The sequence below is a fragment of the Sceloporus occidentalis genome, unplaced genomic scaffold, assembly GCF_023333645.1.
Source record: "Sceloporus occidentalis isolate IW3139 unplaced genomic scaffold, rSceOcc1.0.p SCAF_3, whole genome shotgun sequence".
Taxonomy (NCBI): Eukaryota; Metazoa; Chordata; class Lepidosauria; order Squamata; family Phrynosomatidae; genus Sceloporus; species Sceloporus occidentalis.
In genome coordinates, this window is record NW_028316983.1 from 219,494,467 (window position 1) to 219,516,418 (window position 21,952).

Below are 21,952 nucleotides of genomic sequence, written 5' to 3' on the forward strand. Positions count from 1 at the left end.
TTTCCAAAATTTGATTGCTAGTGGACATGTTCACCAAATGTGGAATAATGTTCTCTGGTTTAAATCACATTCCCAGCATTTGTCTTTTTCATTTTGTTTTATTTTAGCTAATTTGTTTGGTGTAAAGTACCAGTGGTGTACCATTTTGTAAAAATTTTCTTTTATATCCATAGAGAGCATACATCTTAAGTCTTGACCCCAATTTTCCAATTTTATTGTATGACCTGTTTTTCACCCATTTAATAGTGCATTATTTTATGGTTTCATTTTCTAATTCTCTTTTCAAAAGAAGTTTGTATAATTTGGAAATTGTAGATTTGTTTGATTTTAATAAGATTTCATCTAATTCATTCTCAGCTTTGCCAAAACCTTCCAATTTTGCATCTATTTTAAATCTTTCGCTGATCTGTCGGTATGAAAACCAATGGCATATATGCCCATTGTCTTCTAATTCCTTTTTTGTCTTTAGGGTTGGTTTTGTTTCTTCCCATTTGATTAAGTCTTCGTATTTTAGAGGTTTTTCCGATTGAGTTGCTTATCCGATATTCCATGCTTCTTGAGGACCCAAGCTACAGGATGCAAGCTACAGGAAAAGATTCCACCTCAACATTAGGAGAAACTTCCTGACAGTAGGAGCTGTTTGACAGTGGAACACACTCCCTCAGAGAGTGGTGGAGTCTCCTTCTGTAGAGGTCTTTAAACAGAGGCTGGATGGCCATCTGTCAGTGATGCTTTGAGTGAGGGTTCCTGCATGGAGGGAGGTTGATTGGATGGTCCTTGTAGTCTCTTCCAACTCTATGAGTCTATGGGGATTATCATAGGGAGGCACTAACTGTTGCTAAAGTGTTGGTAAAAGATTCCTGAATTTTGAACTTCCGTTATTGAAGAAATGGCTGCTCCGCGAATGTTTTGACAGTGGGAGAGAAGTGTGATGCCTCAATGACGATTTAGAAGCGTGACGGGCTATCACACCTTCGCGCTTCAGGAACGCTACAGAAACATTTTACCCATGGTAAGCCTCCATGTGAAAGTAGCCTAAGGACTTTATCACACGAGGCACTTACTGCGCTGGAATTGTGGCCCAAACGCTTCAGAAGTGCGGAGGTGGGATTGCCGGTTGTGCTTCTGAAGCGTCACTGAAGCGCGCCCCACTTTTCACCTGTTGAAGAATCGTTCGCGGAGCAGCCACTTCTGTAATAATGGGATCTTTGTGTTATTACAAAAATAGCTGTTTCGTGAATGATTAGTCGACGGAAGAACAGCTAAATGCCTCCGTGATGTTTGAGAAGTGTGACTAGCGATCCCACCTCCATGCTTCTCCGAAGCGTTTGGGCCATGATTCCAGCCCAGTAAGTGCCTCGCACAATCATAGAATCATAGAGTTGGAAGAGACCGCACGAGCCATAAGGCCCCGTGTCTCCCAGTAAAGTTCTGGAGCACCACATGATTCCCATCCTTGCTGCAGATGTTGTGTAGTTGCTGGGAATGCAGCTTTGCATGACTGTTCTATGATTCTAGTGCAAAAAATAAAAGGGGAGGGGAGCATGACTAAGGATTTTGTGTGGTGTGGCAATAGGAGGAGGTCAATGGTGTGGGTATGTATGGGGGGGTGACACCATGAGTTCCCACACCGGGTGACACCTGCCCTAGTGACGCCACTGCCCCCCCCCCTGCACCCCCTCAGCAAGGCCACTGCCTCCCAATGCTTGCAAGGCGCGCTCTCCAAAGCCAGAGAAGCGCCAGGGCTCTCTCTTCTTTGCGCGCCTTTTGCAAGAGGCCAAGCAGGGCTGGGGTTCCCAACTGAGACCCCCCTCTTTCTCCTCCCCCTTATTTCCCACTGGCTGAAGGAGCTGCCAATCTGCGGTGTGTGTGCGTGTGGGGGGATAATCCCCCTTTAATGAGGAGGAGGAGGAGGAGGAGGGGACACTCAAGAGAGGAGAAGAAGAAGGAGAAACAGACAGGAAGCCAAGGAGGCAGGAGGGCCACTCTGGAAGGCAGCCTCCTTCCTCTCCTCCTCGCGTGGAAATACCACGGTTCCCTCACCACCCACAGCCTTGCCCCACAGACCCACCCCCAGGCCCTCCTCCTCCTCCTCCTTTGTGGCCAAACTTTGCCTCCTTGGAGGGAACCAAAGGCAAGAGTTGTGAGGGAAGCAGCCCAGAGGAGAGGGGCCAAGGAGAAGCAGAGGGGCGCTCCTGGAACCGGAGCCCACCGCCCCCTTGAAGCTCCCCACCGAGCCGCCCAACTCCGCCCCGAAGCCAGCCAACAAGTGAGGAGGGCTTGGAGGGAGAAGGAAGGAAGGAAGGAGGGAGCCCGCGCCTCCATTGCTTCAGCCAAGAACATCCTCCTCCTCCTCCTCCTCCTCTTGGGATCCTACCCTTCTTCTGCTTCTTCTTCTTCTTCTGCTCCTTTTTGGGTTGAAATCCCGAGTATCTAGATCTATTTTTCCTTCTGGGGAAGAGTCTCTCTCTCTCTCTCTTTCTCTCTCTTCCTCTTTTTTGATCTGTTTTTGGAGCTTGCCCCAGGCGAGAGAGACCAGCAACCCGGGAATAATGTGGACCGTGTGGCTGCTGCTCGCCTGCGCCTGGATGGCCTCCTGCGCCTCGGCCGAGACGGTGAGTTGGAGGGGGCCCTCTTTGGGTCTGGGCTTGGGGGGCTTGGGCTTGGGGGGCAGAAGGGGAAAGGCAGCCCTGGGCTGCCACCCCCCAGAGCCTCTCGACCCCCGGTGGATTGCTTCCGAGGGTCCCTGCCCCCCTCTCAGCTCAGGCAGAGCCCCGCAGGAGCCTTTGCGCGTTTTTACGCACGGAGCTCGGGAAGAAGGAGCGCCTGCGGAAAGTTCCCCTTCTCCTGGTTGAAACGCCCGAGGGCTGCTGCTGGCATGAGTTTACCCTCCTCTCCCCCCAAGTGCCACGGAGGATCTGGCGTCTGCCAGTGTCAGTATTCGTGTTTTGGAAGATTTAGATACATTTAAATGGAGCTCTTTGGAAAAATTGAGATGCAACTCTTTAGGAAAATCTGGATGCAGCTCTTTTTATTAAGCCTTGCTTCTCCAGTTCCAGAGCAACTAGCCTTGGCTCCGAATCTGTGTGGCGTTGTGTGTTGTTGTTGTTGTTGGGGCTTTGGCTAAAGTTAGGCATTTTAGGGTTTGGAAAGGGAGAGCTTGGGAGGATGGATGAGACGCCCCCTGTATCTATGATGTGTGTGTTGTGTGGTGTGGTGTGGTGTTGCTTCTTCTGTGTTGTCTGTGTTGTGTTGCCGCTGTGGGGCTTTGGTTTAAGCCAAGCACTCTGGAGATTGGAGAGGGAGAGTTTGGGAGAAAGGTTGAGACGCCCCCTGTGTCTGTGTTGTGTGTGTGTTGTCCTGTGTGTTGTGTTGCTGCTGTAGGGCTTTGACTAAAACCAGGCACTTTGGAGATTGGAGAGGGAGAGTGGGAGGAAGAATGAGAAGCCCCTGCTTTGTTGTGTGTTGTGTTGCTGCTGTGGGGCTTTGGCTAAAGCCAGGCACTTTAGGGGTTGGAGAGGGAGATTTCCGGAGGAAGAATGTGAAGCCCCTGCTGTGTGAATATTGTGTTGTGTTGCTGCTGTGGGGCTTTGGTTAAAGCAAAGCACTTTGGGGATTGGGCAGAGAGAGAGTTTGGGAGGAAGGATGAGAAGCCCCTGCTGTGTGTGTGCTGTGTGTGTTGTGTTGCTGCTGTGGGGCTTTGGCTAAAGCTAGGCACTTTGGGGGTTTGAGGGGGAGAGTTTGGGGGAAAGGATGGGGCGCCCCCGCCGTTCCCACATCTGCTGAGCAGAGAGGTTTTTGCAGAGGTCACTTGCAAAGATGAAAACTTTTCCACCAAATGGTAGCAGCAGGAAAAGTTGGGGCGAGAGAGGAGGAAAATCCCTAATATTCTCTGAGGCTGTGATTTCTCCAAACCTCCCTCCACACTTTGAATCAGGGCCAGTCTTTTGCAGAGAGAGGGACCTTTCTTATTTTGAAGGAGCATCTGACAAGGCTTTTGAGATTTGGTGAGGGTGGTTCCTCTCCTTTTCCATTATTCATTTAAACAACCTCCACCACATTACAGTTTGGAAACAGATGTGTTGAGATGGGGAAAGCTTTCCAAAAATGCATCCTCAAAATGGCTCTTCAGAAAATGGGTGCTGTGGTTGAGCCCCCCCCCCCCCCAATCTCCCCAACCTTCCCTGGTGGCCTGTTTTCATACTCCAGACAGGTTTATGATGTTGTCGCCTTGCAGGGAAGGACTCAAGGAGAACATGATATGATGGTGATTCTGGCTTGTCATCTTCCGTTGAAAAAGCCCTGCTTGGTGTGTTCTGCTTAGTTGATCAAAACTGAATTTTTAAATTTTAATTTCATTTAATATTTTTGCAATACCCTCCGAAACTATGTGTGGTGTTGCTGGCATTATTCCCTGGAAGCAACTAAATAAATGCAATTAAGGGAAATGAGGTGTTAAATCCCCACCCCCTTTACTGGATTGAGAATTGCTTACTGGATGCACATAGATTGTGGGATGAAGTTGGAGAAATGTTGTTTTTAACTCTTGGGAATCGCTTTGCAGTTGGCTAATAGGCTCATCCTAACTTTAGAAAGCCACAAGGGGATTCCTCTGGATTGTAACTATGGTGCTTACTCAGGGTGTGCAGTGAAGTGGTATGATCTTTTAGTTGTTGCTGTTCAGCCTCATGGCTTCCTTTCTGTACAGTTCAGTTTAGAAATAGGGAAATCTGTCTACTCACAATTAAGCCCCATTGAGGTCAGTGAGATTTGGTTCTGCAACTTCAGAACTGAATACATTTCTGAGCCTTGTGCAATTGAAACTGCCCTCTCCTTTCTCTTTCCTTTGTGGAGTAGGGGAAAGTCTCTTTACAAAATAGCTCAAATCCCTGGGGACTTCTGTTGCTGAAAGTACGCCTATCCCTGGAGAACAGTGAGGTTCAGCTGCAGATCCTGATCCAATGTGCCTTGTGGTCTCTTCCATCTCCCCCCCCCCCCTTGGTTTAGCATTGCTGTAAACTGTACAGGGGGGGGGGACTCTCCTTGTTTATGGTTGTATTGCCTTCTCCTCTCCTTTCTGGCCCTTTACTTTCTGTTCAAGGTTAGAAGTAGTTGGACGCTTCTGGAATCTATTGAATTTACAATCAATGTTCTCTGGAGAAGGTTATTTGCATTCACAATCTCCCATGTTGATTTCCAACACAAGCATCAAAACTACTGGATAGTATGAGTGAATGAAGCCAAGCTGAAATCTGAGAATATTCCTCCTCCCACACATTTAGCTGTTCCTTTTTTTTGGAGGGGGATGGCTTTAATGTCTTTTTCTCTGTTCGTTTGGTGTTCATTTGCTTGCTAGAATTTTTTTTTCGTTTTTGTCCTGGAATTGTGTACATTGTGAAAAGAAGTGGGAGGGGACCTTCCTGTCTCTTCTTGGTTTAGTGTCTGTAAGAAGCATTCCAGATAATCTTTCTTGCACCTTTAATCATAGAGATGTACAAGAGCTCCTCCATGTATAACAAATATCTATCTATCTAATGCAGGATGTAGTGACTTCCCCTCCATTATTTTTTTAAAAAAAACATTTTGGGATGACTTTGTATGTTGTCTAGAGTTTATAAAGGTGGTAGGCACATCATATAAATGTTTACAAAGAAATGTCCTGCTGAGTTAAAGAAGACTTAAGTCCAGTTCCCAGTTATGTTTACATAGAACTGGTTGTGCCTAAACAAAGATCCTGTGCACACTCATTTCAAGGTTTTATTTCTGTGTATAATTTAGGATTGAACTGCATATGTCAGTTTCTAGGTTGGATCTTTCTCATAGCCTAACTGCAGTGATCAAATCACCTTGCCAGGCAAAATCTTTTAATGTTTTTAAACTTCCTTTTCTTAAAAAAATGGCCATGGTAGAAATTGATGACAACCATTTTTGTGAGGATTTTTCCTCCCAGAAATGCTGCAAAAGCTTTGTTTTCTAGTTAATGTAGCTTTTAGTGTCACCATTATGTTCTGCTTCTCTAATAAAGGCATCCATCACAGAGCTATTCACTGTATTTTTGCCCTCTGAAATTTTTGGTAGCTGAATAAGTAGCACTCATTTTTGCCCTGATGAAATAAGATGAATGAGGATTTGTGGTTTTATGGAATGTCATTCAGTTTACAATCCATTACAACAGGTCAGTTGAAAACTGTGAGTGATAAACGTGTAGATGTTCATGCATTCACACATGTGCCTACATTCTGTTAACTGAGAGGATGGGTCAGCATTGCAGCATTTTTTAGCCTACCTTGAAAGAGTTAGGGAGGCACTCATCCCTAACTTGCCTCTGGCACCATCTTGGAGAGTCCTCCTTCAGACTTTCAGGACCTGGTGTCTTTTGTGTGGCAGTTTGCGTTAATAGTAATAATACTACTAATAATATTTCTTATCTATCTCTCCCCAAGGCTTGAGGTGGGGTACAACATAGATAAACACATAAAACCATTTTAACACATTAAGTTAAAACACATGAACCTACTCAGCAGTTGTTATCCCCAGCTGGTGTGACCATTCTTCAGAAATGATGGACTTTAGCTTCTAAAATATCAGAAGGGTAGCAGGTTGTCTGTATCTGAACTGAAGGCTGTGTAATTAACCATACTATACATTGATTATGTTCAAAATCTTTGATTTCATCAATTGAAGTACTGTAGTCCCTCCATCAGTGTAAATAGCAATTATTCCATGCACAGTTGCTTAGACAACAGGAATCCTCTTGCAGCTTTATGGTAGTATGAATGCCATTATATGTGCAGTTACACTTTCTCAGAGGTTTTGTAATGCAAAAACACGTTCCAGGTTGTGCAAGCCCTATGATGCTAACATAAACTATTGCATAAGCCTAGGGCTGCATCTACACTGCAGAAATAATCCAGGTTGACACCACTTTAACTGTCATAGCCCAATGCTAGGGAGTTCTGGAAACTGTCATTTTGTGAGACATTTAGCCTTTGACAGAGAGCACTGGTGCTGCCACAAATTACAGTTCCCAGAATTTCATAGCATTGGGCCATGTGATGTCAGCATGGATTCTTTCTGCAGTGTGGATGCAGCCTAGGAGTGCTTCCTAGAAGGTTTGGTAAGAATTATCTCTATGAGTGGGGCATTGGGGGCAGTTGTTGCACAGTGAGAGAGTGCATGAATATGTCTCCAATTATACACAGTATGCACAATTCAGTACTGCAGTGTAGTCATATTTATGCTATGCAGTCTGTTAGTAGGCTCTCAACCATTGTCACCTGATGGCCATACTAAGGTAGGTGGTCCACAGATGACAGATGCATTGTCTAGTTCTGGGGCCATGCTCAGTGTCTGATAGAAATGGCCAGAGCTATGCTTCATTGGCATAGCCTTTGGGAACTCAAGGCCATCTTCATACCATGATGCTTGGAATATTCACCTGGAATATTGTGTCCAGCTCTGGGCACCACAGCTCAGGAAGGATGTTGAAAAGCTGGAGCGTGTCCAGAGGTGGGCAGCCAGAATGGTGAAAGATCTGGAAACCATCCCCTAAGAGGAGAGACTTAGGGAGTTGGGTATGTTTAGCCTGGAGAATCATAGAATCGTAGAGTTGGAAGAGACCACTAGGGCCATCCAGTCCAACCCCCCGCCATGCAGGAAATCCAAATCAAAGCATCCCTGACAGATGGCCATCCAGCCTCTGTTTAAAGACCTCCAAGGAAGGAGACTCTATCACCCTCCGAGGGAGTGCATTCCACTGTTGAACAGCCCTTACTGTCAGGAAGTTCCTCCTAATGTTCAGGTGGAATCTCTTTTCCTGTAGCTTGCATCCATTGTTCCGGGTCCTGTTCTCTGGAGCAACAGAAAACAAGCTTGCTCCCTCTTCAATATGACATCCTTTCAAATATTTAAACAGGGCTATCATATCACCTCTTAACCTTCTTTTCTCCAGGCTAAACATCCCCAGCTCCCTAAGGGAGAAGAGAAGAGACGGTTAAGTGGTGATATGATAGCCCTGTTTAAATATTTGAAGGGTTTTAATATTGAGGATGGAACTAGCTTGTATTCTGCTGTTCCAGAGAATAGGACCCAGAACAATGGATTCAAACTACAAGAAAAGAGATTCCACCTCAATATTAGGAAGAATTTCCTGACATTAAGCGCTGTTCAACAGTGGAACATACTCCTCGGAGTATGGTCGAGTCTCCCTTTTTTGTTGGTTTTAAAACAGAGGCTCAATGGCCATCTGTTGGGGGTGCTTTTATTGTGTATTCCTGCATGGCCCAGGGTTGGGCTGTATGGTCCTTGTGTTTTCTTCCAGTTTTATGATTCTATGATTCTGTTATTCCATGTTTACCTAAAGAAAGCCTATTGATATCAGTGACATTTCTGAGTAAACATAATTCAGATCACAGCATTGATGGAGTGTTTTATTAACTGCTGTTTTTACCAATGTAAAAGTCACAATTCTATCCAAGTTTCCACTTCCTCACTTGCAAACTGACTGCTTATGAAATTATTCTTTTGAGTTAAATTTCACACTGATTTACTGTGGAGAATACATTTAGTTTACTGTAAGCATGTAATCTGAACACAGCAGTGCTGTAGCTTAATTCTGTCTTTTAAGTGCATAAACAGATTTTAACACTTCAGCATCATTTAAATTTTTTGTCTTCCAAACATGACCGATCCATGTAGTGTTTGTTTGTTCTCTTGCTGCCCTTTAATTGTTTTTGTTTTGGAAAAAGTAAGTTCTACTCAACAGTTGTTCCAGAGAGAGGATTTGTTTGTTTTTTGCTGTCCTTGCAACAGAAATGAGGAATTGTGGCATGCTAAATGAGGGAGCAAGTCTTGCTAAGAAAACTGTACCAGGATTACAGTAAATACTGAAAGCCATCAATTGTGGTTGTGGCACTTGTAGCTTATCCATAAACTATATTTGGATGCCTTGAAAATATTCCACGTTGTCACTGTAGATCACTTTCTTGAGTAGTTTCAGCAGGTAATACACTGGGAAGATATTATCAGTAAAGTTACTTGCAAAAAGTTCCATTTTTAAAGGTAATGATTTATGTTACTCATTTAAGCAGTACTTAAACAGTAGCCCATACTGCTGCTTACTACAGAGATGAAAACAAATAACTCATTACATCACTTGTGCTTCTCATTACTTTTCCAGTACAGTCGGCCCTTCTTATATACTGGTTTTTATACACAGATTCAAGCATACATGGTTTGAAAATGTTCAAAAAAAGTATAAATTTCAAATATCAAATCTTAATTTTCCATTTTTATAAGGGACACCATTTTGCTATGTCATTATAGTTAATGGGACTTGAGCATACACGGATTTTGTTATGCACGGGGGATCTTGAAACCAAACCCCAGCAAAACCAACCATGGGATTGATAAGAGAATGGTATAAAACTTGATCAAATCTGTCAAAATGCTGACAAGACATGCCCCTTCAAACATGTCTTTCGGAAGCAACTAAAAACTATAACTCACTGTATCAATAAAGTAATTTTCTTCTTATGCATTTTGTTTTTGAAATATGGCTTTGTTAACCTTTCTGCCCCAAAGTAACTAGCTATTAATATTACCTAAACAAATTGAGTCTCCTTTATCCTAAACGCTTGGGACCAGAAGTGTTTTGAATTTCAGATATTTTTTTTCTTTTGGATTTTGGAATATTTACATATAAATAATGAGATGGGAGTCTTGGAGTCTTAGAGATGGGACCCAAGTCTGAACGTGAAATTCATTTCTGTTTCATATACACATTATACACATAGCATTAAGGTAATTTTATACACAATATTTTAATAGTTTTGTGCATGAAACAAAGTTTGTATACATTGAACCATCAGAAAGCAAAGGTGTCACTATCTCAGCCGCCCTTGTGGACAAATTTGAATTTTGGAGAATTCTGGAATTTGGAATTCTGGATACTAAACCTGTAGCTCATGACTTCCAAGGTTTGATATGTAGTGTGATGTTTAGGTAGTCATTCTACTGAGGAATGAATATGTTGTTTTTTTTCTTATTTAAAAAAACCTCTATTCATGTATGGCAGAGGCTGCATCTGCACTGCAGAAATAATCCAGTTTGACACCACATTAACTGCCATGGCTCAGTGCTATGGATTTCTGGGATATACCGTTTGTTGTGGCAGCAGAGCTCTTTGACAGAGAAGGCTAAATAGCTCACAAAATTACAGTTCCAAGAATTCTGTAGCACTGAACCACAGCAGTTAATGTGGTGCCAAACTGGATTATTTCTGCAGTGTAGATGCACCCAGGGATAATTTTAGTTGTTACTTCATTGAAGTTTCCAGCTGAGGTTATGAAATGTCAGAAATATTCCCATATATTACAGGAGAGGAAAGACAATACATAAGTGTACAGGTACACTTCACTTTGTTCTGGTTGTTTTGAAAGTGCCACCTCAGATCCCTTTTCCTTCAGTTATAACAGAACATTTGAAGATACTGCCTGAGAATCCTGTGCATCTCTCAATAAACTACAAATTCCAGGACTTAGTATAATGGAACCGTGGCAATTAATGTGGAATCATAGTGTTATAATTATTTAGTGTGAAAAGTTCCTAGGTGAGAGCATTGGTTCGCATAGTGCAGTATTGGCTACATTAAAAAAGGTGAAGGTAGTCGATCTTGCAGTCATCAGAGTCAGCATCTTAACCACTGAGCCACCGTGTCCTTATTGCCTACATTACGCACAGAAAATTTGTCTCTCCAACAATTTGTGGTGTTGTTAGACAGCTACTCTTATTAGTCCTAGCCAGCATAGTCATTGGTAAGAGACGATGGGATTTGCAGTAGAGCAACAGCCAGAAGGTCACTAGTTGCCCAAACTTTATATTGGCAGAACATCTCAGAGGGGATTTTATCAGTCCACTGTAAAGCTGCTAAAGACAGAACCTGGCACCTTCTGTATTCCAAGTGTGCGCTTTGCACACTCCTGCAGTGCATAATTCCTGCCTTTCCCAGCAATGCTTGCCCATTTTATGTTATGGGCACCACATGCCATGGCTGAGAAACTAAGAACTTCAAAATCTAGTCCCGAAACAGGAAGAGGTGCCTCATTCCCATCTTAGATGTCAGCTTCCCATACAGGGGAAGCAGCAACAGGTGAACAAGTAGGAGTTAAGCCAAAAGGATCCACTTGTGTTTATTTCAGTGGTATACTAGGAACAGATGTTAAGACACTCATATACGTACATTCCATGCTTTTGCAGTTTTTTGAGTTTTCATTCTATATTAGGCTTGCTGCTTTTGTGTATTAGCCTGGAGCATGCAAATCTGGCCTGTGAAGAAATTTTAGCTCTCTGCATGTTTTGCACTACAGCTCCCACAGTCCCCTTGGCTATGCTGGCTGGCATTTCAAGTCAAAAACATCTGGAGGACCAAAGATTCCCCCAATTCCTGATCTATGGCATGTTTACTACATACTGGGGAATTTGGATCATTTTTAACTGACTTCTGCTTGAGGGAATAGCAACTGGTCAAATTGCAGGTCTATACAGAAGAACTGAACATGTGCTTTAAATTTGTTTTTTAATCATACAAAGATGAGAGAATTCTGACTTAAAAGTAATAATAATTGAAAAACCAAATGTTGAACATTGACCCAGTGGGTGTTAAAAGGATTTTGAGGTTTAGCTTCACACACTTGTTTGAAAATGTGGGAAACTGCTTTGTGTACAGCTTTAAAGTTGTTAACCTCTCTTCAATGAAAAAAATACACCTTTGTGCAAATCACAGGTTGCAAAAAACATACAGGTATATCTCAATTAATGAAGATGTGTTTGTAGGCTTTACTTGGTTATTTTTGTGTGCCATCAAGTCATTTCTGACTTATGAAAACCATGGTGTTTTCTTGGCAATATTTGTTCAGAGGCATTTGTCTTGCCTTCCTCTGAGGCTGAGAGAGTGTGACTTGCCCAAAGTCACCCAATGGGTTTCATGGCTGAGCAAGGAATCTAAACCTGGTCTCCAGAGTTGTAGTCCAGCATTCAAAACATTACTCCATGCTGGCTCTAAAAAATGTTGGTATCAGAGGTAGAAATAACATGGAAAGAATAAGAAGAGCTTCCTACATCACACACACACAAAAGGAGAGCAGTTCAGCATGTTTCAGCAATTCAAAACTAACGTTATGCACATGTGAAATAAAACAACCAGGTCAGGTAAGGCATTAGTAAACAAAAACATTAATAAATAAAAACAAAAAAAATCTACTAGAGACCAATTGAAAGTTTCTTCCAAAATGTATAGAGGAATGATTTTTTTCTTTGAACAGCCTCCACTTTTCTTATGATATCCATTTTGGTGGTGAAACTTTCAGATCTGTGATTTTTCAGCATGACTTTTGGAAGCAACTAAAAATTGTAACTCGTAATACCAATAGAGCAGCAGTTCCCGACCTGTGCTCTGTGGCGCCCTTAGGGCTCTGTGTGCACTTCCTGGGTGCTCTACATCCTCTCCAGGAAAATGAAAGAAGTAAACATTGAATGAAATTTAAGAATAAGAAACAAAAAGTAACACTACTCCTAAACACCACTAACTGTTAAGACATAGGGATGGCCTCTTAGGGGCTCTGTCATAGAAACTGGTTCTTAAAAGGGCTCCACAAATCAGAAAATCCAGTGATCTGTTTACTTTAGGGTCTTCATAAGTCACAACAGACTTGAAGGGAAAACAGTGCTGGAAGACAGCATAGTTGGATGGCTACAAACCTTAACAGGTGCACTCTGCTCTTAGGGTTGCCATATTCCACTCCATCATATCCGAGCATCTGATTTGCACATTGAGCAAATTATTATAATTATACATGTTATTAATTTGCATTCTGATTTTTGCAAATTCAGCACATTAATGCCTTTCAGGGCCACCACAATGCCAGCAGTGAAGACTTTCAAAAGGATTGGAGGAGAGATCAAGCACACGGTCAATTCTTGTTTCCAGAAATGCAAGAAAGGGGCCAAAGGTTCCTTCCTTGCTGAAGCCACCCCAAAAAGATGGATGTGGAACTGGAGGCTTCTGTTGGAGTCCCAGAACCCAAGAGGATTCTTGTAAAGGAAGCGCCTTTTCCAGTGAATTTTTCAGAGGTGAAGTTACAGCCTTCAGTAGTGAGAGACCTAAAGGAAAGTGTGAAGGCCCCAGAGAGATCTCAGGAGTGAGAAGGACCTTGCCCTCAAAAGCTTTTTGCTTTTGACGTAAAACTTCACTCTTCATCAGAATGTCTGCATCGCTTTTGCCAGAGGATTCTGGATTATGGCCCCAAAGCAGCCACTGAAATAGTAGACTATCTGGCCTGAAATAATCTGGGCCTTGTGGTACACCATTTTTTGGAGTGCTGTGAAGAGGATTGTCAAAGCATGCTGTAATTTGTTCACCAAACTGCGACGTGCATGGGGCAATACATTCTTTCCTGTCCAGAGTGGTTAGATGCTCTCATATGTTTCAAGAGACGGAAGAACAGGTGAAGGCAGTCAGAACCATCGGGATGATTGTAAAACACCACAGCAATGTCAAGAAGATAAAGAAGTGGGTCTGGTCAGCCTTTGGCATCTTGTCGTATGCCTTGGTCATTGCATCCCGGAAATGCAAGGGGGAGGAGACCAGTGGGAACACCGGAAGCTACACACCTCCAGATGAGATCGTCGAGATTAAGGCCACCATATTGGAGAGGATGGAGGTGATACGTTTCCTTACAAACCCTACTCAACCACACCTAAAGACAGGCCCAATGCCATCGGGCCTGAAGAAGAAGAGCCCTCCCGTCTTGCCAAATGTCATTTTCTGACCTGGAGGGAGTGAAAGGACAGGCCCAACGTCATCGGGCCCGGTCTCGATTAAGAAGAAGAGCCCTCTCTGCAGTCTATCTGCCTTGGTCCAGGCCTCAGAGGGAGAGAAGAACTGCTGGACCTGATCCCCTTCCCCACCACCATTCTCTTCTCCTTTTGTGTCATGTCTTTTTAGATTTTAAGCCTGAGGGCAGGGAATCGTCTAATTAAAAATAATAATAATTGTAAGCTGCTCTGAGAGCCTTTAGGTCTGAAGGGTGGGGTATAAATACCGTAAATAAATAAATAAATTACTGCACTTTTGCTACCATTATGTTTCAGCCTCAGTACCAGTTCCAAGCTAAGAGCTCGCTTTCTTTCTTTCTTTCTTTCTTTCTTTCTTTCTTTCTTTCTTTCTTTCTTTCTTTCTTTCTCCCACTAGCTAGTGTGAAGAGAGGGAGGATTCTAAGCAGCCCCAGAGAGCCTTTTACTCTCTCCAGGCCGTTTGGAAGCCAAATTCCACTGTGCTGCAGCCTAGTCCCAAGCAAAAGTCACCGCCACAATTGCCACTCAACACAAGGCCATCTTGGTTTGCCTCCTTAACTTTCCCACCTTCTGGGCCTATCGACGGAAATGGGAAGGGAATGGAAGAATAAAGTGGCAATGCTACCCCATGCATTAGCAACCGGAGCCTGCGGGGCAAGATGAGGCTACCATCAGTGCCAGTCTTCTTGCATCATCACCACTGCCACATTTTAACCTGCCATCGACCTGTGATGAAGGAGAACTTGGGGATTTATTGCTTCAACTGGCCTAGCTGGCCGGGACATTTTTTAATCGATTCAATCAAGGATTTTCCAGGACAAATGGCAACCCTGTCTGTTCTACACATCATAATAAGCCCTGCTTATTCTGAACTGAATGGTGGTACTTTTGCTCTGGATGTGCTGCCTCAAGCTGTGGGTTACACTAAATAGGTTGACAGTTGCCACTGGCTATGCTGCTGGGCAGAGAAGAACTGCTGGACCTGATCCCCTTCCCCACCACCATTCTCTTCTCCTTTTGTGTCGTGTCTTTTTAGATTTTAAGCCTGAGGGCAGGGAATCGTCTAATTAAAAATAATAATAATTGTAAGCTGCTCTGAGAGCCTTTAGGTCTGAAGGGCGGGGTATAAATACCGTAAATAAATAAATAAATTACTGCATTTTTGCTACCATTATGTTTCAGCCTCAGTACCAGTTCCAAGCTAAGAGCTCGCTTTCTTTCTTTCTTTCTTTCTTTCTTTCTCCCACTAGCTAGTGTGAAGAGAGGGAGGATTCCAAGCAGCCCCAGAGAGCCTTTTACTCTCTCCAGGCCGTTTGGAAGCCAAGCAAAAGTCACCGCCACAATTGCCACTCAACACAAGGCCATCTTGGTTTGCCTTGGTTTGCACTGGCCATGCTGCCGGGCAGATTCTGGAAGTCATAGTCTTAGCTTTCCTATGCTCTGGTAACTTACATCAGCAACACATCCTGGGGAAGATCAGGGAGTTCATGGGGTACAGTATTAATGGTCTACTTGAATTATTAAAAGTCTTGAATGTGAGATAAAAATACATTAACAGATTGAACTAAATAATTTGTGTAATTAAGAGCCGTCCTTGTTTGTCCTCTTTTTTTGAGAGCTAGCAGAGGGAAAATGGTGATTTTATTTAAACTCATCTTCATGAAGAAAATCTAGAATGAGTTATTAATTAAATTATTATTACCAAATGGTTATTTAATTACCTTGTAAAATGAGTTAACTTTTCCCGGTCAGCAGTTCAAATGTTTTCCTTATGGCGAATAATTATTTATGTTGTGATCTGGAGACTGAATAAAAGAGCACTTGTCTGGCTTCTGAAAAGCACTCTGTCATCTTATTAGATGCGACTGTTTCTTTTAAACAGACTTGGGTTGTGTTCTTTGAAGATGGAGAGGTTGCATTTAGTCCCCTGTAAGGCACTACTTGTATGGAAGTCATACAGACCTCCGTTGAATGTTTTTGCCTCATCTTAGCTGCTGCAAATAATGAGTAAACAATTTGGGTTTGGTTCAAGACATATTACTAAAGTGGTATGACATGGTTTCCTGTTGTAGTTAGTATGGGAGAATTACTTCAGGCTGTTTGGTGGACAACATTTTGTTGCATTGAGTTGTCCTTAGCTCCTGTTCACAATGCAAATTAGGGGTTTGCTGTCTGCAGCACTAGTAATTTTAGCCACAGATTTACACTGCACAAATAATGCTAATTCTTGTACACAGCAAAGCATATTTACACCCTTCATGAGCAAAGAGAGATTAATCTTTTGACCTTTAATGTCAGTAATAGTGTTGCTGTTGTTTTTTCTGAAGTTCCATAGTCTTGAGGAACAAAATCAAATAAAATATAATCATTTTTAAATGCCAAGTGTTTTCTGAAACAACCCTGGGGAAAACCAGTATAGTGACTTTAAATCTTAAGGGACCCATTTCCAGCAATCATTTGAGAACTATTGTCTGGTTCTTGACTTTGCTGAGAGTGAAATGCTAAGAAATCCACAATGAACAACGTATGAGTTTAGTATTTTATAATTAACCTGTAAGTAGCAAATTATGAATCAGATTTTTTAAAATTATGTGAAGGTGTCCCACCCCACCCCCCCACCCCCACTTAAATCATACTTGTGTGCACAGAGACACATGACCGTGATAGGGTAAATTGTTTCTGGCCAAAGGTGAATTTATTTTGGATAGTTTTACTAACATTTTTAAAGCTGTGTTTGAGTTGCATGCTGAACACAAATACACACTTTGTACTCTTCCTCTCCTCATCTCAAAAGAATTTCATTTGTATGCTCAGAACATTTGCAGTAGTGAAGGTGGCATCTTGCTTTGGAAAACCATTCATACAAAATATGTGTGAATTCACACAAGTATGGAATAATTGGCTATTCTTCAATTAGACGAACACCCACAAAGATTAGATCCTTTTGGAAATGATCTATCATTTCATTGGTATTGGTGGCAGCACCACTGATGCAATTAGGGATGCCATAACCCGGCGGCCCCCGTGACAATCACGCTTTTGGGGGGCCCCTAACGGTCCCGGCCCGGTTTGGGGGACCCCCATGCCTTGTTCCCGGTTCGGGGTCCGCTCCTCCTGCAGCCATAGCCGCTGCCGCTAATACAGCTGGCTGCGGCGCCAACCCATCTCCTCCTCCTCCTCTTCTTGGTGGGCTGGGCAGTGCCAACCCACCTCCTCCTGCGGCTCCGCCTTCCTCCTCCTCCTCGGCGGCAGAAGCACCGCCGCCACCGCGTCAGGGCTTGTCCACCCCCGCGCGCGCACGGGGCTCCAAAACAGGAGCTCGTCCCTTGCTTTGGCCAGCCAGCCATTGGCCAGCTGGCCAAAGAGGACGGGCTCCTCGGCGCGCGCCACCCAGGCCTCAGCAGGGGCCAGCGGCAGTGCGCGCGCCTGCCCCGCTTCCCTCTGTGCACGCGCCTGCCCCACTTCCCTCCGCGCGCGTGCGCCAGCCAGCCTAAGCAGGAGGAGGAGGAGGAGGAAGGAGCCGGAGGAAGGGTGCCTGAAGGCCAGGGCAGAATTGGGCCAGAGGAGGAGGAGGAGGAGGAGGAAAACCATTAGGTCTGCCTTGGTTTTTGGGGGTTTTAAAATTATTTTTAAAAATATAAAATACTTATTTTATTTTATTTTATTAATTTTTATTATTGCTTGTTTTTATTTTATTTCTTTAATTTTTATTATTGCTTGTTTTTATTTTATTTCATTAATTTTTATTATTGCTTGTTTTTATTTTATTTCTTTAATTTTTATTATTGCTTGTTTTTATTTTATTTCTTTAATTTTTATTATTGCTTGTTTTTATTTTATTTATTATTATTATTATTATTATTAAACTTTATTTCTATAGCGCTGTAATTATACACAGCGCTGTACAAAGTCGGTAAAATTAGAAGTAAATAAAAGCCTGCCCAAGGCGTACATTCTAAGATAATAACAATTAAAAGAGGAATAGATAAAATTACCATATAGAAAGGAAAAAACAGAGTAAAAACATCAAATATCAAACAAATCACATCACATCAAATATTGTCAAACAGCCAGATAACAATCACAAATTCCCTGAGAACGCTTCCCTAAACAATATGGTTTTCAGCTCAGCTTTAAAGCTGGTTAGGGAAGTGATGAGCCGTGCATGCAGAGGAAGAAGGTTCCAGGAATGAGGGGCAGCAAGAGAGAAGGGACGGATCCGGGATGGGGCAGAGGAGATCCTGGGTTGAGAGAGGAGACTTTGGCTACCAGAGCGGAGAGTGCGAGTAGGGATGTAGGGAGAGAGAAGATCAGTTAAATAAAGAGGGGCCAGCCCATGCAGGGCTTTAAAGGTGAGTAGCAAAAGTTTGTACCTGATGCGGAAAGGAAGAGGGAGCCAGTGAAGGGAAGACAACAGAGGGGAGACATGATCATAACGGCGAGCGAGTGAAATAATGCGTGCAGCTGAATGCTGAACAGAAATTAATGGGTGGAGATGAGAGAGGGGAAGCCCTGCCAAGAGGAGGTTACAGTAGTCTAGTCGTGAGACCACTAGGGCATGGACCAGTGTCTTTGCGGTAGAAGCTGAGAGATATGGACGGATTTTGGCGATATTATAGAGAAAAAATCTACAGACTTTGGCTGTAGTCTGGATCTGTGGGATAAATGACAAAGAGGAGTCAAAGATGAAACCGAGACTGCGGGCTTCCTGGACCGGCTGAATCGAGATGTTATTGACGGAAATAGAAAAGGAATAGTGAAGGGTGGGCTTAGGAGGGAAAACAAGAAGCTCAGTCTTGGACATATTGAGCTTCAGACGCCGATGGTGCATCCAGTGGGAGACAGCTGTTAAACAGGATGACACTTGCTGCTCTAGCTCTGGTGAAAGATTAGGGGTGGAAAGGTACAGCTGGGTATCATCGGCGTAAAGATGGTAGGAGAAACCAAAAGAACTGATAAGTTTGCCAAGGGAGAGTGTGTATAAAGAGAACAGAAGGGGACCCAAAACAGAGCCCTGAGGAACTCCAACAGATAAGGGGACAGAAGACGAGGTCTGACCACCTGAGACCACTGAAAAAGATCGATCTGACAAGTAAGATGTGAACCAATCGAGAACAAGGCCCGAGAAACCAAGGTCAGAGAGTACTTCTATTAGGAGACAGTGGTCCACGGTGTCGAAGGCCGCAGACAGATCGAGTAAGACAAGGATAGAATAAAGGCCATTCGCCTTGGCCCGCAAAAGATCATTTGAGATCTTAGTAAGGGCCGTCTCTGTGGAGTGCCGTGGGCGAAAACCAGACTGGAAGGGATCCAGAATGGAGTTGGTTTCAAGAAACTCAAGACAGCGTGAATAGACGACTCGTTCCAACACCTTGGAGAGAAAAGGAAGGAGAGAGATTGGACGATAGCTAGCCAAGGAAGAGGGGTCGAGAGAGGGTTTTTTCAGGATAGGGGAAACTAAGGCATGTTTGAAGACTGAGGGGAAGGAACCCGAAGAGAGAGAGAGGTTAAAGATATAGAGGAGGGAGGGTAACAAAGAGGGGGCTATAGAGATTAGAAGACGAGAAGGAAGTGGGTCAAGAGAACAGGTGGTAGGTTTGGATGAGTTCAGCAGCGAAGAGAGTTCTTCCAAAGAAACAGGAGGAAACACAGAAAGTTTATTAGTAGGAGAGGCGAGGAGATTAGTGGTGGGAGCCAAATCAAGAAGAGTTAACTCAGAACGAATGGTAGTGATCTTTGTAATGAAGTAGTTGACGAAGTCGGAGGGAGACAATAGTGGAGAGACAGAGGGAGGAGAGGGTTTTAACAGTGTGTTGAAACAGGAGAACAAGCGCTGCGGGCGCCTCTCGTTGGCGCAGATCAATGATTTGAAATAGTCTTGTTTTGCCATCGACAGGGCGCGTGAAAAAGATAAAAGAACGAACTTAAAATGGATAAAGTCAGCCCACTCCCTGGACTTTCTCCAGAGACGTTCGGCTGCTCGGGAGCAGGACCGGAGAAATCTAACAGTGGGAGTGATCCAGGGCTGAGGCCTAGTCATAGAAGAAGAGGAGGACACGCGCGTAGATACTGGGGCAAAGCTGTCAAGAGTTGAAGAGAGAGTAGAATTCAGTAAAGACATAGCTGAGTCAGCAGAGTCCCCAAGATTGAGAGAAGCGAAGGATGAATCCAAGGACTGAGTGAGATGGTTAAGGTTAATAGAATGAAGATCACGGAACTGGCGAAGGACGGTATGACGGGGAGGTGGGATGTAGGTAAGAGTAAAGGAAAGTAGGTGATGGTCAGATAGTGGGAAATCAGAAGCCAAGTAGTCAGACACGACACACTTGGAGGGGAGAACTAAGTCGAGACAGTGACCAAGGGAATGGGTTGGAGAGTTGGAATGGGGTTGGAGACCGAAGGAAGCTAAGAGAGAGCTGAAGCGAGAGGTTGAGGAATTCTTGGGATCGTCGAGGTGGATGTTAAAGTCACCTAAGATCAGGGAGGGGACAGTATCCGAAAGAAAAAATGTCAACCAAGATTCAAAATCTGTGAAAAACTGAGACGCTGAACCAGGAGGACGATAGATGATGGCAACCCGAAGTTGCAGAGGAAAATAGAGTCTAATAGAGTGTAATTCAAATGAGGAGAAGGAGTAGCTGGGGGGAGAAGAGAGAACCTGAAACTGGCAGGACTTTGATAATAAGATGCCGACCCCTCCTCCGCGACCCTCAGGGCGGCCAGTGTGGGTAAAAGAGAGACCGCCAAGAGAAAGGGCAGCAGAGGTAGCGGTATCGTGGGCCGGAAGCCAGGTTTCAGTGAGGGCAAGAAGATTAAATGATTGAGATAGAAAAAGATCATGGATTGCCGCTGCTTTTGGAGCAGCGGAGCGGCAATTCCAGAGAGCACAAGAGAATGGGAGTTGGGAGATAGGGAGGGGGCGGATAGGGATGAGATAAGGAGAAGGAGAGGTGCGAGGAGCCATGGAGAAGAGAGGTTTGGGTGACAAACAGATGGCAGGAGAAAATGTAGAAAAGAGAAAAGCAGAAAAATAAAGATACAGTCCAACAGTGCTGGAAGGGATGGGGTGAGGATCCCAAGACATGAGGGAGTTGACGGAGGAGAAGGGTAGCTATGGGAGCTTCCGGATGTCTGAGGGGTTACTGCCCCGCTTCTCTCTCTGCTGAGCTGGAGCTGTTGCTGCTACTTCCAAGGAGTCCCAGAACAGTGGGAAGATGGAGGGAAGGTCAGCAGCAGAGGTTCCTCTCAGGAGGCAGGCTGGCTGGTGTTCACAGGGGAGGAGAAGGCTGAGACAGTGCCCTTTTAAGGGGAAAGGCAGGCCCCACCTCTCTCTCTCTGCTGAGCTGGAGATGCTGCTGCTGCTACTTCCAGGGAGTCCCAGAAGAGTGGGAAGATGGAGGGAAGGTCAGCATTCAGCAGAGGTTCCTCTCAGGAGGCAGGCTGGCTGGTGTTCACAAGGGAGGAGAAGGCTGAGACAGTGCCCTTTTAAGGGGAAAGGCAGGCCCCACCTCTCTCTCTCTGCTGAGCTGGAGATGCTGCTGCTGCTACTTCCAGGGAGTCCCAGAAGAGTGGGAAGATGGAGGGAAGGTCAGCATTCAGCAGAGGTTCCTCTCAGGAGGCAGGCTGGCTGGTGTTCACAAGGGAGGAGAAGGCTGAGACAGTGCCCTTTTAAGGGGAAAGGCAGGCCCCACCTCTCTCTCTCTGCTGAGCTGGAGATGCTGCTGCTGCTACTTCCAGGGAGTCCCAGAAGAGTGGGAAGATGGAGGGAAGGTCAGCATTCAGCAGAGGTTCCTCTCAGGAGGCAGGCTGGCTGGTGTTCACAAGGGAGGAGAAGGCTGAGACAGTGCCCTTTTAAGGGGAAAGGCAGGCCCCACCTCTCTCTCTCTGCTGAGCTGGAGATGCTGCTGCTGCTACTTCCAGGGAGTCCCAGAAGAGTGGGAAGATGGAGGGAAGGTCAGCATTCAGCAGAGGTTCCTCTCAGGAGGCAGGTTGGCTGGTGTTCACAAGGGAGGAGAAGGCTGAGACAGTGCCCTTTTAAGGGGAAAGGCAGGCCCCACCTCTCTCTCTCTGCTGAGCTGGAGATGCTGCTGCTGCTACTTCC

General features: G+C 44.5%; 1 protein-coding gene across 1 annotated transcript in view; it reads left to right on the forward strand.

Annotated features, from left to right (window-relative positions):
• The first annotated feature begins 1,913 nt into the window (after window positions 1-1,913).
• Window positions 1,914-21,952, forward strand: part of SDC2 (syndecan 2) — a 95,691-nt gene continuing 75,652 nt past the window's right edge. The window contains exon 1 of the mRNA XM_089517682.1: window positions 1,914-2,615. Coding sequence (XP_089373808.1) covers window positions 2,553-2,615 — 63 coding nt within the window. The 5' untranslated portion in view covers window positions 1,914-2,552. The remainder of the gene's footprint in view (window positions 2,616-21,952) is intronic.